Source organism: Schistosoma haematobium, chromosome 3 (genome assembly GCF_000699445.3).
Source record: "Schistosoma haematobium chromosome 3, whole genome shotgun sequence".
Classification (NCBI taxonomy): Eukaryota; Metazoa; Platyhelminthes; class Trematoda; order Strigeidida; family Schistosomatidae; genus Schistosoma; species Schistosoma haematobium.
This window is the reverse complement of record NC_067198.1, coordinates 42,618,314-42,637,142: the sequence shown is the minus strand read 5'-3', so window position 1 is coordinate 42,637,142 and position 18,829 is coordinate 42,618,314. Positions and strand designations below refer to the sequence as shown.

At 38.5% G+C, this 18,829-nt stretch overlaps 1 protein-coding gene across 1 annotated transcript in view; it reads right to left on the bottom strand.

The window, feature by feature from the left end:
• Nucleotides 1-14,148, bottom strand: part of MS3_00005825 (uncharacterized protein) — a 29,005-nt gene extending 14,857 nt beyond the window's left edge. Inside the window, exons 1-12 of the mRNA XM_051213918.1 lie at nucleotides 14,105-14,148; nucleotides 13,766-14,075; nucleotides 13,546-13,730; nucleotides 13,466-13,514; nucleotides 13,387-13,427; nucleotides 13,272-13,356; nucleotides 12,946-13,239; nucleotides 11,144-11,289; nucleotides 10,604-10,801; nucleotides 8,414-8,470; nucleotides 6,344-6,863; nucleotides 5,312-5,444 (exon numbers count right to left, since the gene is read on the bottom strand). Coding sequence (XP_051069937.1) covers nucleotides 5,312-5,444; nucleotides 6,344-6,863; nucleotides 8,414-8,470; nucleotides 10,604-10,801; nucleotides 11,144-11,289; nucleotides 12,946-13,239; nucleotides 13,272-13,356; nucleotides 13,387-13,427; nucleotides 13,466-13,514; nucleotides 13,546-13,730; nucleotides 13,766-13,913 — 1,856 coding nt within the window. The 5' untranslated portion in view covers nucleotides 13,914-14,075; nucleotides 14,105-14,148. The remainder of the gene's footprint in view (nucleotides 1-5,311; nucleotides 5,445-6,343; nucleotides 6,864-8,413; nucleotides 8,471-10,603; nucleotides 10,802-11,143; nucleotides 11,290-12,945; nucleotides 13,240-13,271; nucleotides 13,357-13,386; nucleotides 13,428-13,465; nucleotides 13,515-13,545; nucleotides 13,731-13,765; nucleotides 14,076-14,104) is intronic.
• Nucleotides 14,149-18,829: the final 4,681 nt, after the last annotated feature.

The window sequence follows — 18,829 nt, the reverse complement described above, 5'->3', positions numbered from 1 at the left end:
TTGTTTTTCGGAGCGAGAAAAGTAGTTGCCATAGACATAGAGTTCATCGTTTGTATGTGGGCTGTGATACTGCCCGGGTGCCCAAACCGAAGCAGGTGGTTATCTTAGGGGGCCACTCCCCGAGCCTTTGACCTAAAGGTCTAACCCACAAGGCAGTGGAGCATCGTAAGGAGATGCAACCCCATGGTAGCCGGTGACCAAAGATTGGTTCATACGCCATTTGTTCCCGCAGGATACTGGAGCCCTTGTGCACCGTTGGTTTGGAATCCGGTTAAAGCGCCGGACATTCGCTTTTTGTCCTCTCATTTTCGTAAACAACACCCCCGCCACGAGAAGGCAGTGAGTCGGACTTCCCTGGCAGAGGCTGTATACGCGCGGCCGTGTGAGAGTATTTCGAGAGGAAGAGCGGACTCACCCCACTCTCGGCCGTACCAGGGCATTCGGGGGCCTCTCGCGCGCGAGCGCCCAACCATTGGACCACTGAGTTGGCATCTAGTGATGTTAATGTCTTACTCGTAAACATTAAATAATTTATGCCGTTCAATTTGTAATAGTCTAAATTATCCTGTTTCTGATATTTTGACTGAAATCTGATTAGTGTTAGTTGGCATCTGTTGATCCTGTGTGCATTGCCTCAATTTATCCATTATGACACAAATTTACGTCAAAGAACAGATAATGGCGACCGTCTGTTGCAGCTATGCTCAGATAACCGCCTGTTCCTTGCAAATACTAACTTTAAGCATAAGGAAAAACATCTTTTAACATGGCGACCCCCTGATTCGTCCCAACGTTGGACCCAAATAGATCACATCGCTATCAGCCACCGATGGAGGGGCTCGATAGAAGACTGTCGCTCATTCTGGAGCACATGCCTAGATTTAGATCATGCTCTAGTACGAGCGCGTATTTGTCTGCGTCTTACTGGACGTAGGAAAGACGCTGCAAGGAAATCTCTTAGGGGCCTACTTAATGATAGTCAGGCTAAGAGTATATTTCAGAACAACTAGGAAAACAGTTAGGCAGCCATGTATGTGATGCCCACCCCGATGCAGCATGGAATGATATCCGAAAAGCTGTGGAAACAGCAGTGATATCTGCTAGTAAGGTAAACAACAAGGTTAGGGAGAAACACTGGATCTCAGCAGCATCTATCGCACTGATAGATGCTCGGAAACTCATTCCACCTGGCTCTGAACATAACGAAGAGCGGAGTCAGCTTAAGCGCAAGCTGACCAGAAGTCTACGCAATGATCGCGAACAGTGGTGGGTAGCGAAAGCAAGAGAGATGGAAAAGGCAGCGGCAATAAGTAATAGCAGACAATTGTTCAGACTCGTTAAGGAAACCGGAATTAGGAACCCGACCGTTAGCGAAACAATCTCAGAGAAAGATGGACATATTATTCATTCTCAATCCAGGAGATTGGATCGATGGGCAGAACACTTTAGGGATCAGTCCAACTGGCCTTCAGCCACACTTCGGTTTCCCACGATCTCTAGTCAACCTGAATGGCAAGTTAATGTAGGTCCTCCGTCCCTTTACGAAGTTGAAAAAGCCACAGGAAATCTGAAGCGAGGGAGAGCAGCAGGCCCTGACAGGTTTACTCCTGAGATTTTTAAGGATGGTGGTCCAGTATTAACAATGAGACTAACCGAGGTCTTAGGTAGAATTTGGGAACTGGACGTAATCCCATCTGACTGGTCTCAATCGCTGATTGTGTCAGTCTATAAGAAAGGACAAAAGTCCTCTTGTGACAATCACAGAGGAATCAGTTTAACTAATATAGTGTCTAAAATATTAGCTTCAATAATACTTCGACGCCTAATCAAAGCTCGTGAAGAACAGATTAGAGAAAACCAGGCCGGTTTTCGACCTGGACGTGGTTGTATAGATCAGATATTCTCACACTACGTCAGGTTCTAGAACACAGACACACATTCAGACGCCCCACAATGGTAGTATTTCTCGACCTTAAAGCAGCATTCGACTCTATTGATCGTGAGGTTCTATGGCAGTGTTTGTCACTGAAAGGAGTACCAAAGAAGTACACCATAAGATCCACCTAGGTGTCTTTCCCTATCGCTTAGTTTACCTACTTGAGCATTAAAGTCACCGGCCACTATTACTACATCAGAGCGCTTAGCTTTTCGGAGAAGGTCCGAAAGCTTTCTGTAAAACTCATCTTTTACATCATCTGAGCTGCAGTCAGTGGGAGAATAGGCAGAAACGACGAAGAGGCAACGACGAGTGTCCCTATCTTTCCGGATTCTTACTGTTCCGTTCAGTCGGACAGCGCACAAGCGGCTGTCTACTGGGATCCACTCTAAGAGAGCTAGTTCTGCTCTGGGACTCAATGCTATACCTACGCCGGCGAGGCCACGGGAGGCAGAATCAGGGCTTCCAGACACACGAAGCGTAAATCGAGTCGGTTCTTTATTTTGGCATGGTGAGGTCAAATGAATGACGCTACTCGGATCCTGTATGCGCGTTTCCGAGACGCAGCACACATCGATGGCACGGGATTCTAAAGTCCTAGCTAAGGAAGCCTGCTGTCCTATTTGGCACGGTGTTCGTACATTAAAAGCTCCTACGTGTAGTTTAGAGCGTGGTTTCAGGAGACCAGGAATAGCGTTCCACGTACTCGAATCGTTTGCCCTAGCGGTGCGAGGTGATAAAGAGACGTGAGGAGGGTTAGTCATGGAGATAAGAGAGGTATTAGGAGGTGTAGGAAGGATTTGAATGTGACCAACTTGGTCTCGTGTGCTGTTACGGGTATGAGGGCTGATGTCACTTCCCGGCTGCCCACACCGTGGAAGGGTATTTCTTGAGGAACCTGAAAAGGAAATTGGATTAGTGTTGGTCTTAACGACCTGGGAGCGTGACCACAGAGCCCAAGGGACAACTGCTTGAGGCCGGTCGCGCACGGCCTTTTTGTGGAAGGTTTTTGACGTGTTAGCTCCGTTCTTCAAAGGGCCTTACCGCCGGAGACGGAAATCCGTGAGGTAAGGTGAGGTGTGACATTTTAGGGTCGACCTTTTCTAACCCCACCCCTCCTTGTGGGAAGGCAGCATCGCTGTCATGCTGGTTGTCCGAGGGAAACACCTTACTGCTGTCACACCTCTCTACAGTCAGCAGTACGACTTCGCCCTCAGACCTTGAGTTGCTGCTTTTAGTCTAACCGTTCACCAATCGACCTGCCTGGCATGGTAGAACCTACAGGAACATATGTTCCAGCCAATATAGCTCGGTTGGGTCATCACGATAGGCAAGCCCGACCACCGCGTCAAGGTAGCAGCAGTTTCCTTGAATATGCCAAGTAAAATTGATTACATTTTAGTAGAAATATCAACAACTGGATAATTAAAACCACTATAAAGTAAATTAGAATTCATAACCCTATCACAAGTGAGTGGCCACCTGAACTCAGTAGCTAAATAGATAGTGCGTTGGCATTCGATACGAAATATGGTGGGGTTTGAATCCTGAAGCAGATATCAACTCTGGAATGCAAGTATATCAAGTCGACAAGTGTCAAATAAGACGAAACACACGTCCTGAATTACAATGCTAGCCATATTTCATCTATTCTACGTAAATTTGTGCTATATATAAAGGCATTTTATATAAATCTACTTATAAAGTGAATTTCACGAAAAAATCCTGGAGGTCACTATCATAATTCCGTTTGGTTAACCAGTATGATGTAGGTTTACGCAATTCAACTAGTAATAGATCAAATACTAAAAAGTGAAAATTATCAACTGTATTAGGCTTTTATTCAGACCCTGTGGAAAGGCGGATAGAAATATTTACAACCAGTTTGAAACGAAGTGAAGAGAGTGAAGTTTAAATCTATGACTACTAATGTACTATTATTTTAAAGGGAAAATGATCGAATTCACTGGGAACAGTATAAAAGTCTTTTTCATGATCGCTTTTAAATTGAATTGAATACTCTTTAAATTCGTTTTTGTTTAGTGAGCGATTTCCTCAGGGAGATCTTAAAAACATTTCTAAAAATACTCATACAGTTCACGTGGTATCAATCAGTCAGTTAGTTATACGCAGCGTAAAATATGATGCATAAATGCACCAATTGAACTTACCATATCATATGAGCACAGAGGAATAAAATTACAGAATAGTAGCGGTATTAAGAGTATCAGTAGTAGTAGTAGAAACGATTAGGTATGGAAAAAAATAATCCAAAATTATAATGAGGTTTCAGGATTCAGGAACTAAGGTATGGTATGAAGTGAATGCATCTGTATTATATCAAATGAACTAATGGTTACGATAATCGCGCTGCCCACCCACCCCCAAATGGTTAGCCTACATTTATTGACATGTCTTAGTCCGATTATCAATGACCTCATGGTACTACTATCGGACAGAGTTAGAATGAACTTTCTGAATTTTCTATATCCTTATTGAAAGGTGAGCGAGGTTTATTGAAGCAATAGTGTTGATGTAAGAGTAGTGTTTTATTCTCTCACATTACAACCAAGCTATTCCTATTGCTTGATATTCTCGATAAGTCCCCAAATCAGAACACAGTTGAACAGGAACGTAATTATATTCCAAATAAACAAAGATGAATGGGAGTAAGAAAAACATTAGTATATTTATAGCTTTACACGAGAAGATTCTAGAGTCTTCTTCAATTATCCGCTAGCGCTGATTGGCTAAGAAATACCCCCATTCAGCGTGCTCCAACACAATCCTACATGGAGTATGAGTTACTTCAATTTATATCCCACTAACAATTAGGCTACGATAAAACTAAGAGTAGTCAAACCAAGACATGGCATCAGTCTATGAGGTCATTCATCATTGAATTGAGTTATGTAGGTACATGTAGACTACCTGGTTGTGGTTCAAGCGATTATCATAACCAGTGGTTGAAAACGATGATTGACATGGGTGAGAATTGGTCACAATGGTACAGACGAACTTATTCATTATCTTTCCATAGATCTAAAGTCTTAATATTATCTTCTTGTTCCACAAACTAATTCTTCGATTAAAATGTCGATCTTTAAAATCTTAAGGCGTTCAACTTGTAGGCACTAAGTCCTAGGGTCAAACCTGACCCATCTGCTTTAGTTTGGCCAATCAGGTGGTATTTATTAGCCATCAAACTTGAAGCGTAACTCATGCCCAGGTACCTAATGAATGAGTTAATTAAATAATCTACATATCAATTATTGAAAATATGATTAAACGCCACGTTCTTTGAAGAAAAAAAAAGGAAAGTCACATTATCCTGAAACTCACAACTTAAAAATAATAAAAGAAAATAGGACTTACTTATGGAAAAATCGTTCATGAACAGGAACACTAGTTACTGGAAGTTGTCGGAATGCCGAACTATCAACAGCCATTGCTTGTGGACCTGACAAAGCACCTTCTTTTCGTTTTAATAACTTTCCAGGCACAGTTTCTAAAAAGAACAGAATTTGTACTAAGTGTGCAATCACTGATACAAAATTCAAATAAAACCTGAAGCGAGCCTATGACTTAACGACATTCAAACGTTGTATATTGTTATATTAATATAACAGCTCTCGTTTTTCTTAACCCTGGCAACTCAAAAAGACAATCTTATACGGGAGATTTGTTTGGTAGAGATCAAAAATATGAATGACTATATATATAAATATTGCAGATTATAAAATAAATGTTATAACTCAACATTTATTAAGATAGGAAATATTGATCGAACCACGTAAAATCATATGCGTAACATTGAAAATATTAATATGAAGCCATTGAACCAGGCACGAATTCGTAAAATTGGCTTCAAGTCAAGCTGTGGGTGTACCAGCTAATGATACTACTCAGTTGTTCAAACTGAAGTAGGTAAAGTGGTTCTCAAACCCGTATGCCAATGGCTGAAGGTTAAACGCCTCAACAACTGGACTATCGCTCGAACAACGAATATCATAGTGTATAACTTCTATGTGACTACTAGTGGAACTTTTAGTGAGTGACAAATTCGAAAAGAAGTGTGAATCATCTTTACATTTTCCAAAACATCTAACTTACTAATAGTGAAAAATATTAGTTTAGATAAGTGTTTACACTTTTGATGACACCATACTACAATTCACACTACAGGTGACTTTGAATTGAAATTTACTTACTTATTATCATTGTATCTTATTGAAGTGTTACTGTTTGATTATGTCATTAGTAATTTGTAGTACTATATCAAAACTATAGAAACTCATTTATATGGGATGTTACCAGAAACGTAAAAAGTGGAATTTAGGCTATAACATCTCGTTAAGAATAGCGATAGCAATTCAATGTACGAACATTCAGGAAATAAAAACATACTCTGAATAGGTTCTTCAGTAGTTGACTTTGTTTCTTTTAATTTATTCAACTTTGGTTTCTTATATGCGAATCGATCCAGAAAATGCATTAATCCAAAATCCGTAAATGGATCTCCAGTGTACTGTATTGGTAAATTATTTAATAATGAATTGGCAAATAAATTAATTGTAGGATGAATATGTTTTGACAGGAGACTAAATGACCAAAGTAAACATCCAGTAGCCTGTGCAAATTTTGGATCTCGTACAGTTGGATTATAACCATAATTAAATATGTTTCGGGTGTTCCGTTGCTTTTTTAAAGAACGATGATACCATGATGATGTTAATAATACATTACTCTTATCAGTTATGACTGTAGATTTTTCTGATTCGGTCGTTTTATTGGTCATTACACCATTCTGTACACTTTCATCATTATGATTATCATCATCAGAACAATGTGCATCACTGAAATGCTCATCCTCATCATCATCATCGGAGTGTTCGAATTTTGCCAAACTCGTCACTTCATTAACTGGCTAATTATTGAATGATAGATAACAATAATAATAATAATGAGCTACGGAAATATTACAAAAAAAAGGTTAATTATGCAGGATAGGAAAATATGTTAACAATAGTCAGTTGAAGATGAAAAAATAACACATTCAGAATTTGTGGAGATTGCATTATTATCACAATTGAAATCACGAGTCAATCTAAACTAGACTACCGTTGCTAGGAAAGAAGGACCATCAAGTATACAGAAAATTAGCAAACAGTTAGTGGCAACTAATCAGAAAAGAGCAGAGGTCATCCAGAAATTTAAATAAGACAAAAAGTATTCGCGGTTACCATTTCTAGTAAGTCAGTCAGTCAGTTAGCCATAGGCAACGTAGAACGTGACCTCCCAGTAAGACTTTAACATTAACAAATATTCAGTAATTCCGTAATCTCCTTAGAACAGTTGGTCATTACTAGCATAGAGCCTGATACAGATGTGCATTGGCACAAGTTGCCACACCACATTAGCAGAAAGATGTGAAATATATTATGTTTAGTAAGAAAGATCGGAATATTTGGTAACAATCATATTGTGAAAGATTAAGCATTGAGACTATGTTTTAAAAAGGCAAAGTGACAAGGTATGTGAAGGAATACTGAAACTCGAGAACCAGAGGAAGGTAAAGAGTTCATGCATCTGTGCCACTGTGAACCAGTGTAAGTTATGTTACTCACGGTTTCCAACTACTGGTGCAAGAGTGGGCTGGGAGAAAGTTAGAGGTGGCTAAACCAAGACATGACACCATTCCATGTAACCATTGACATTTGGACTTGTTTATGTTAATGGGTACAGACTACCTGATTGGGGTCCGCGTAATCATCGTAACCAATGGTTAGAGGTTTTGAGTGAAATAGCTCAAAATTGCTTGGAATGGCGTAAGTGGATCCGTTCTTTGTATTCCCCCATATTTTGAGGTTCTAAATTTCTCATAACTTATTTAGTATTTGTATTTCACTAAACCATATTTTCTCTTCGGTGCCTAATCTTTCCTATTACCACTAATACTGTTACTACCTCTACTATTCTGGGATTCGGTCTGACAACTTCATTGTTCTGTGCTAACAGGGTATAGCAACTTGAATCAATATATACATACGTACCAAGTTTTAAGTTGTGACTGACTGCTAATGACTGAATATGGTTCCATTTATTTTTGTTTAAAACGATAAACCAATATTTACATGACTTACCCGATACAACTTCGTGTACTCAGCTATGAGCGTTAATAATTCTACACGGCTCCTCAAATCAAAATAGATGGAGTGGGATTCAAACTAATAAACTCCAGGTTCGAGTCCTGAGAGAGGGTCAACAATAAGAATACATAACTAACCAAACTAGAAGGCTAATTGATACTTGAACCTGGAGCTCAGAAATCAAAAGTTCAATTCTTTATACTAATACTTCATTCTTTTACTGACAACGAATAATGTAGTTACATTTAGAGATAAATATCATTTTTAGATTTATGCAGATTAATAAGAATATTATCATGATTATTATTGTTAAACTGAAATCACTCACTAAATGTTCTTTATTTATTTGAGAAACCATTATAACATTTGGTTTGGATAATGAGACCTGTATACAAAAATGAATAGAACAGGAAATAATACAAAGACAAGATAAGATGATAGATTAAGCAAACAGTTGATTGTGAAAATGGAAGTATTATTGTGGTGTGGGTCACTTATATCTATATAAATAGTATATAACGGTGGTCAGGCATAGAATGTATTTCAGTACAAGATCGATAAGGAAAGAATGGAAATGGTATGCAATTGGTATGAAAATGCATAAACAATGAAATCTGAGACAATGGACTGATATTTGTAAAAGGAACAATGAAGTTTGAGACGATGGATTGATATTTTGCAAATCAACTATCTACTATATAGTTCTCAGATTTTATTGAGATGCTCTGTAATTTCGTGTCAATTACATTCGATTGTCCCCACTGATGTTCGTGTTCACTACATTATAACTGTCATTGTTATTAGTACTGTGATATGGGTTACTTATATCGATATAAGTAGTATATAATGCCAGTCAGGAATAGAATGCCTGGCAGTAGGAGATTGAGTAGATCAAGAAGGGAAGAACAGGAACAGAAAGTAATTAGTATAGAAATACAGGAACAATGAAGTCTGAAACAATTAATAAACATTTTACAAATGAAGTATTAGAGTATGGCTTTTCTATTTTACCAAGTAACTGTAAATGTGTGCTAAATATAATCGGTTGTCATCACCTGTGTTCTCCTTCACTACAGTACTGCCAATGGAACTGTCGATTATTATTCAATCATGCTATACATGAACGTGATTCGTCTAACTTAAAATGAATAACTGAGTGAACTATACTTATTTTGCTGCATACTTAAAGGATTTCATAACTTTTATTACCTACCTAGCTTGTAGAAAAGTCTTAGTAGGAATCCGTCACTAAACAAAAGTTTACAATCTTCTCATATAGTTTATGAAATTTCCAAGTTTCATAATAGTATTGTCAATAGAAAATACTGTCTATGTCAGTCTTTCAGGATCTGCTATAAGATCATCGAATATGTTATGAATAATTCCAGATGACTTAAATATTATTTAACGAATTGGCAAACTGGTGGGTGGGGACAACGATTTGTCTGTCCTCGAGTTTAAACAGTGTTTTCCAAAGCTACAATAGTATCTATTATCGAGTGTCATTAAAAAAATTTGATTTCACTGATAGTTAACATACAACAATAATTATTTTCAGTTTTTATGCATTCCCTGAACATTTATTTAAATGCAACAGCTCTAATATTTATGTGCACTCAGTCCCCATCTTGAATATCGATACCCATTACTGATCTCAGACACAGTTATGACTTTCATTCATGCCATCATCATCATCATCATCGTCATCATCGTATGTTGTAGTTAATCCATATGAAATTATTATAGGAAGCCTGTTAAGTTTGTTTACGTTCTCTGTCCTTGCTACCTTACCGTCGACTTTATCGTGTATTGTCTTATACTACTTTTTATTATTCAGTAAGCGGTTTCACTCTTAACAATTTCTATCAGTATGTTGTTATGCAAGTATGTTGTGTAATTTTTTAAAATATTTACAGATACTTATAACACTTATTGTATTTACGACTAGAATCACTTTCTCCCAATCCCTCTAAGTTATTCTCAGTCTCGTATAGCCGCTGAATCTTCATTTAAACACAACGGTTTCTATATTGATTTGCTTTTGATTCCCTTTTTACTTGTTGATAAACTGTTATCAAGATTAGACACAGTTATAAGCTGTTATTTGCACTACCATGTCATAATTATTCTCTATATTACTGTTGCAGGAAGCCCTTATTCTTTCAGAAGCTTTAGGCGCCACATATATATCACAAGTTGAGGTTTGTAACTACTTTACGTCTATTCCTCAATATAGAATCATTTTTTAGACAAATCGTTGTTCTATAAACTTCGGTTTGTGTGGGTTAAACGCTTCGGTAGATTTAACGAGGCCTTTTTTGATACATACAGACATCTTTATTATCACAGATACTTCAGGAGTTGAGGTTAGTAAGTAATGCATATATTTTTTGTAATCATAGAACCCATTTTTGGATAAGTCGTTGTTTTGAACCTCGAATTCACGCGTATCTCAGTCGTGGGATTGAAATCTTCAGTAAACTTGACAGACACATAAGTGAATAATAATTAACTATACCTTATTAATTAGAATCAAGCAACCAACAATAAAACCAGGATCTGTATGCGAAATACATAATTGCAAGATTCTGTGAATAAATGCAACAATTCGATCAGTATCATCATCACCAACCATACTTTGATAGATTAAACGTAGTAGAATTGGGTTTTTAGAACTTTGATGAATAGCAGGATCCAGTAATTTTCTATATAAAGCCTAAGAAAATATAGAATAAGAATGTAGAATATCCAACTACGATGCGTAACGTTAAGATACTAGTAACAACAAATAAACAACGCAATTTCGGAAATAGTGGTAATATATAGAGGCCAAAGATCGAATTTAATAATCAGGTATTAATTTCTTTAGCGAGTTAAGTTACTATTGAGTTGTTATTGATATTTTAAAGTTGACAAGTAACAAAATAAGTAACCAATGAATAGTGGAAGTTAGATTTAAAAACATTAATCATAAAACTAAGCTGCTCGTTCCATCGGATAATGTATTTAAATAAACACTACAGACAGAAAATTTGAAAAAATTTTATCAACGACTGACCTGATAATAACGATCACGTATGGCGACACAATGAGTTGAAATTTGAAAAAGTACAGACAAAGCTTGGACAGACACAGTGAAGCCAGTGGTATGAACAAGCCGAAACAGATCATCAACCTCACTTAACATAGATGTAAATGCCTCCTCTAAAAATATAATCATTCAATAATAGTTAGAAGTGAGAAAATGGATGTAAAAATAACCGCCAGATAAGGAGCAAATATGTTATAGTACGAGTCGAAAATTTTGTTATCATATTTGTACTTATTTGTAACCATTCATCCTCTATTTCTTTAGTGTTAACAACATTCAATAGTTTAACACTTGTTCACTTACTTAAATTCGAGTCATACTTTTGTATATACACTAAACATCCTACCTGACTACTCAAATCAGAATAACCGAAATGAATTTCAGGCTCGAAAATTGATTTTTTTTTAGACTATCGAGTCACCATCACACAAAAAACAATAATGAAATCTTATCAATGAATCCGAAAATTGACAATAGAATTCACAATATATCCTGTCATTAAAATAAGCTGGAAATTTTTTATTCTTTATCCCCGACTATCAAGTCTAACACATAGTATATAACTACTGGAAGTATTAATGAATAATACAAAACCTTACTTTGTACTTGTTTTGGTATAATATACTGAAGAGTTCTGCATTTTGTATTCTAATTAAACGGAATAAACAAAAAGCGGTGATTTTATAGTTTTTTTATAACTTAATACGCACCAACCCACCAGAGCTAACAGAACTAATGTGACTGAAACACTAGACACTCTTAACCACTATATCACCTCTACTCATTTGGACAGAGACTTATATGAGACTTGGAACAAACTTTTGCAAATGAATGGGAAATAATCCATTCTAAACATTCCTGCATACGTAATAATATCCACTAAACGGATTATCTCCCTACTTCACACAGATCCATGCTTCAGGGTGTGTGGGATGGTGATATTAACTGCCTATGAAGACCCAAACTGGTAGAACCCATTTCAAACCTGCGGCTAATAGTTGAGAACCGACTGCTTTCGTCGTAAAACAACTATTATAATAGTCTGTCTTAGGGTATGATATTGACTATTTGACCAACCAATTCTCGGTTATTAAAATCAATGACTAGAATGTTGATCAATAACTGACATGCAATAAAACGACGTGGTCCAGTGATGGATAATCACGAGGTATATTTGAAGTATTAAATGTGATAGATCCATTAAGTGAGTGCGGTTGTGTAGTTTTACATCAGACTGGATTATTTAATAGATTATTGGACATGAACCTACTGGTATCTAGAAATATTTATCAGAAATTTTGTAATACGAAAAGTTTAAACTAACGATGAATACAGCTAAACTCAGTTATCACGCTACACTTTCGTCAAACAAAATATGTGCCCCTTGAGAACCATCTGAAAACTATGGTTACGAATAGTGAAACATCGACTCCTGGTTGAACAAAATGCAACGACATTAACTGAAAGTCGGAGGCTAAGTGGTTAAAGGACATCGTTCCTAGTCACCGAGTTCTAAGTTGGGACCGCACAACAACTATTTTAAATTATTCACCAGCGTGTTATTAAGCACAAAAACTAAAATATGGCTCGAAGCAATGCACGTAAATACAGCTTCGGTTTGGGCGCCCGGACAGTATTCCAGCCCTCACACAAATCGAATCATTTCTGTGGAGCACATATATTTGGTGCCTCCTTGTACCGACGTTTATGTGTTTAAATAAATAAATAAAGTGAAAAATAATTACGATATCCATAAGAATAACATTTACCAGAAATAAAAGGAGCTACTCGACATAAACCGCTAAGTAATATAGTGGTAAGTCGTTCGGGGATTTCTTTGGAATTGGCTAAGGAACGGAAAAACGACATGTATATCTTGATCAATGTTGATGCCACAGACGATATATTTGCATCGGTACCGCTTCCACGGGATGAACTCTTCAGCTCCAAACAACTTAGGAGTGAAATAGCGTAGTATTTTGATCTTTCCAACAAATTAGGACGGAACAAGAAAGATCGGACTTCTTGAACAACTAAATGCAGAAAATCACTGGAAATTCCAGCTAAGACTAAGTGATTATGAGCACGGACTTACCAATTAGACGTAACTTATGTATCACTGCAGATGCAAACTCCTTACTACGATCACCGAGTTTATTAATTATTATGTTTAATATTAACTACAGAAATGTAAAAAGACAGTCACTTACCGTTTGATTCTCTTGTTTTTGAACAAGGCTACCAAGAATCCCTAATGACAACGTTATGAACCTCTTAAAAAGTAACTACCTAACGCTTTTCGTTTGAAATTATCTACACAGTCACTTAACAAAAGTTTCTACAAACTCTAAAGCTCGAAAATAGCTAACCTCCGAAGCTTTGATAAACCGCAAATACACCGCCTTCAGTTCATCTTCAAAATGCCACAAGCAAAGGACATTTTCCTTCGAAGAGGGAGTATCTAGTTTTTCTAGCACGTGTGAAGGTCGGTTTGCGACAGAAATCAAAGAACGATTTTTCGGTATCAAGCTACAAAAAAGGTGGCTTAGTATATCTGCATACTAATCAAGGAATAATGAGACAACTTACCCAGAGATTTGAAGCAATCTCGCTTTTTCGATGGCGAGACAAACGATAGTAAATTATCAAGAAATCGAATGGCGTACAGTGGATAAGAGTTCACTAAGTAGGCCATCGCACACATGTAGTCTTGCCCAGATTTTGATTTTAGTGCCATAGATAACCATTCTCGTGTAGTACGATTCAGTGAACCTAATTCACTTGGAAGTCCATTCTTCCATAGCTTCAAACCATAATTCCGCTCAAAAGCAGAACTACATTCGCCACGCAGCTTAAGTAAGTCTTCTGTTGATAAATATGGCCCCGAACACTCGGTCAACTACGAATTATAAAAAAGGAACAACCTACTTTGTTAGTAAACCAACTAGACATGGATAATTTAAATACACTCAAGGTCAAAAGCGATAACAGCCTACAAAAATAAATGGTTTTAAAAAATGCTTGAGATAGTAGAAGATAATTTCGCCAAACGGACATTCATATCTAGTGAAATTGGGTCACCGATACCATCGGGTTGGAACCTAGGCATATTTAATGATAAATGAGAAAAACATCAATAAATTATAACGAAATACTGTCCTTAGTCCGTAAGAATATGTCAAGTTCTTTCTTACGGGACTCATTGGAAGCTGCTTGCACTAGCTCAGAAGGCAGAAAATTCCAGCATCTGATTACTCTCAACGAGTAGAAGGTGTGCCTACGTCCGTTCTGTTATATTGTGTCTCCAGTTTCTTGGTGTTACCCCTGAGGTTTGTGTTGGGGCTGAGTCTAAGTAGGCATTCAAGGGGATGTTCAGAATTGTTTATGATGCTGTAAGTCACTGTGAGATCACCTCTAAGACGCACACACTCTGATGAGTAAAGATTCGGTGAATTGAGGCGCTCTTCATAAGGCTTGAATTCGAGTCTCCGAACTGATTTCGTGACTCGAGGTTCCAATGTATACTTATCATTTTGGAGTGAGAAAGGGAATACTGTACTTCCATGTTCTGAATGGGGTCAAGTAAAGCCGTTTAAGACTGAGTGAAAAGTTGGGATGGTTGGAAGAAAGTTAGGGGCGACCAAAACAAAACGTGGCACCACTGCTTGAAGTCACTAACTTCTAGTCTGAGCCATGTTGGTATATGCAGACTACCTGTCTTCCCTTAAACTAAGAGATTAAAATTGCTTCATATCTTTCTTTCTACGAAACAATTCTTTCTTCCTGTACTATATCCTTATTGCAATCTTTCGTTTATATATTACCACCTCTGAATTAACTACTTTTATGAATGCGGTGTTCATCTTGTTGTGTTAATGAGGTATGGCAACTTGGACCGATGCATATATGTGCCTGGTCCTAGGTTGTAGCTGACTGACTTCAACGTTACCAATGAAAGTTTTGCTCGAAACGCACTTTTGTTGTAGTTATCGTAAGACTTCAGATCACAGGGTACCAACACTCCTAGATCTTCTCCAGCTTGAGATATCTCTAGAGGGGAATTACTTGAGTTGTATTCGTATTCTGTAACACGTCTCAGATGAACTACTTTACACTTTGAAGTGCTGAAGGTAAGTCCGTTGTTATCGACCCAACTTTCAAGTCGAGTCAGATCCTCCAGTAGTGCCAGATTTTCATCTCGGTTGCAAACTTTTCTCCAGAGTTTCACACTGTCAGTGAAAAGTAATGAGACGACACCTGTTGAACAAGGTGTTTTATATAAATTAAGAAAAGAAGCGGTCCCCGCACTTAGCCCTGGGGGATAGTGTTTAGCCCAAAACCATTACGTGTTCATGGGAACCCTTGCCATCGACGCTGCTTTGAGGCGGTCGATGCTGATGCTATCGTTGTTTCCGTTATTATCGACTATGTAGTACTTAGGCTCGCGTTGAAGAACTTTGAAGGTCCTTCGTATGCTGATTCGTAAGGTCGTCGATGCGAGTCTCGACGTCCGAAGACGTGTTTACTATATCGTATGTCAGGTTGAACGAAAACACCGGTTGATTGAGGTCGAGTGGAAACAGGTTTAACTGAACTTGTAAGCCTGTTCGTGCAGGAGGCTAGATCCATGTTCATTGAAGAGGATGAAGGATCCACGAATTCTCCTGGGAGTCAAAGGGCCGTTCCATAAACGAGTTGAGCTGCAGTGTATTCAATGTCAGCTTTCACTGCATTGCGAATACCTAGTAAGACGAGTGAAAGAGCGTCATTCCTCCAAGAAATGTTTGCAGCTGATAGTGAAGCTTTTAGTTGCCGGTGAAAACGTTCTACCAACCCGTTTGCTTGTGGGTGGTGGGCGGTCGTTCGGAAGCGAGTGATTCCTAAAAGTGTGGTCAGACGACGGAAAAGTTCAGATTCAAACTGACGTCCGCGGTCTTTAGTGATGGTTGAAGGGCAGCCGAAGTTTGCTGCCCATCGTTCGACAAAGGCGCGAGCCACTGTCTCAACAGTGATGTCCTTGATTTTTACTGTTTCTGTCCATCGAGTGAAACGGTCTACGCAGGTTAAGAGATAAGAGTATCCATTTGAATCTGGTAAAGGTCCTACCAAATCCAGATGAACATGGTCGAAACGAGCATCGGGAGTTTTAAATGAGCCTAAGGGACATTTGTTGTGTCTGATAACCTTAGATTTTTAGCAGCTTCCGCAGGATCGTGCCCACTGCCTCACGTCTTTATTCATACCAGGCCAGCAAAACCGTTCTGCTATAAGCTTGATGGTTGCACGAACACCTGGATGAGAAAGTTTGTGCAATGTATTGAAGACATTGCGTCGATAATGTTTCGGCACGATTGGGCGATCCTTACCTGTAGATGTGTCACAAAGTAAGGTTGTAACAGCTTAGGTTGGTTGGTTAAGAGTTGACCCCAAACAACCAAGCATATGCCAAAACAGTATTGTTCAAGTATTCATTCACTTCCTTGTTTTGTATAAGCGTTATATTCCCTATTATCTTATATTGAATGTTGAGAGCCTTTGTTTGTCTGAACAGATAATCCCACGCTCCACTGTGACCGCGCTAAGATCGAAATAAAGACCTATTCACTACTTGTCTGGTTTCTTCTATCAATAGCACGAGGGTTACTTTAAGGCACGAAATTGGTGAGCCCTTTTTGAACACAAATTTAACCTCATTTCTGTTATTAACATTTTTTTTACTTAATCGTAAAAGTAGACCTGATTATCTGTAAACTAATTTGAGTATATAACTAGTTTATTCCGTATTATCTTAAGTTATTCGTGTTATAGTAACCACTTTTTGTGCTAACTTTATTGCTATATTTGTCACATACCTCATGTCAGACTCAATAGAAACCCATAATCTGGAGGATTTGTCACCAGTGGAGATAGACACTGTTATGACTACGAAATCCCGACTTCCAGAATTTGATCGTAGTGATCCTGAGTTGTGGTTTGCTCAACTAGAGCATTATTTCACGAGACACAATATCAAATCTGAAGGGATTCGCTATAGAGACTTGTGTTCTATCCTTCCTCCTTCAGTCGCCAAAGAAGTCCGTGACTTGATTTTAAGTCCACCATCACCACAACCATACACCATCTTAAGACGAGAGATAATGAACCGTTTATCATTATCAGACAGTCAAAGAATTCAAAGACTTTTTCAAGGTGAAACACTAGGTGATCGGTCGCCGTCACAGTTTTTACGTCACCTCCAAGTCTTAGTGGGTGATAACACAGTGGGTGAAGCAGTCCTAAAACAAGGAGGGATACAAGCTCTCCTATGCTACGTCCAACACTGTTTGGATGCACAGGATCCTGAAACCTCATTATCTCATTTAGCGCGTATAGCCGACAGAATAATGGAAAGAGGTCCTCCAACTGGATCAGGCACAATAAATCACACACAAAAAGTAGAATCAGCAAAAGACCCCGTCATAGAAGGACTCATTGCGAGTGTTAAGAGTCTCACTGAGGCTGTCACCAGAATGCAAATGGGTCATAGAAACAGGAGCAGGTCACCACAACGACCACGATCCAAGTCACAAAACAGGTCACAAATGTCCAGACAATCTGGGCAGTTTTGTTGGTACCACTGGAAGTTTGGTGTCAACTCAACCAAGTGCATGCAACCATGCGCCTGGCCTAAGCATAATTCTAAGACAGCGGGAAACAAGTAGCCCCTCCCCAGGTCGCGACGACTGATGAGGGGCGCCTAAACAGTCGCTTGTTTTATGTTAGAGACAGAAACTCTGGCTTGAATTTCTTGGTGGATACTGGCGCTGCTCTTAGCATCATCCCTCAAAATAAAACTAAGATTAGTCGAGAAACATCATCAATTACACTTCAAGCTGCGAATAAAACTAAAATCGCGACATTTGGGCAGAAAAATTTAACCCTAGATTTGGGGTTCAGGAGGCAATTCCCTTGGGTTTTCACGGTAGCCGACTTAGATCTGGCAATACTGGGGATGGACTTTCTAGAGAGATACGAATTTCTAGTTGACACCAAAAAACGGCGATTAACACTAAAAGAAACTTCGTATTACACAAAAGGCAAAGAAAGTCACATCAGCTCTCTTAACTTGATTCAAACTCCTCCAGTAACAACAGCGAAATTCCAAGATATACTCGCGGAATTTCCAAACTTAACTAAACCAAACCCACAGCCTTCTAAAGACAAACTAAAAGTGAGTCACACTATCAAAACCGAAGGTGCACTGGTGTTTGCAAAACCCAGGAGACTAGCACCAGATAAGCTCAAAATCGCTAGGGCCGAGTTTGATTATATGCTACAATTGGGTATTATCCGTCCCTCTGATAGTCAATGGGCATCCCCTTTGCATATGGTCCCAAAGAAGAATGAAGGTGACTGGCGACCGTGCGGGGATTACAGAGCCCTAAACCGTCAAACCGTACCAGATAGGTACCCAATAACTCATATCCAAGATTTCACAAACGGTTTACAGGGTATGAACATATTCACTAAAATTGATTTAGTCAGGGCATATCACAATATCCCGGTGGCTGATGAAGATATTCCCAAGACAGCTATTACTACACCCTTTGGCTTATTCGAGTTTGCACGCATGCCATTCGGCCTGAGAAATGCGGCACAGACATTTCAAAGATT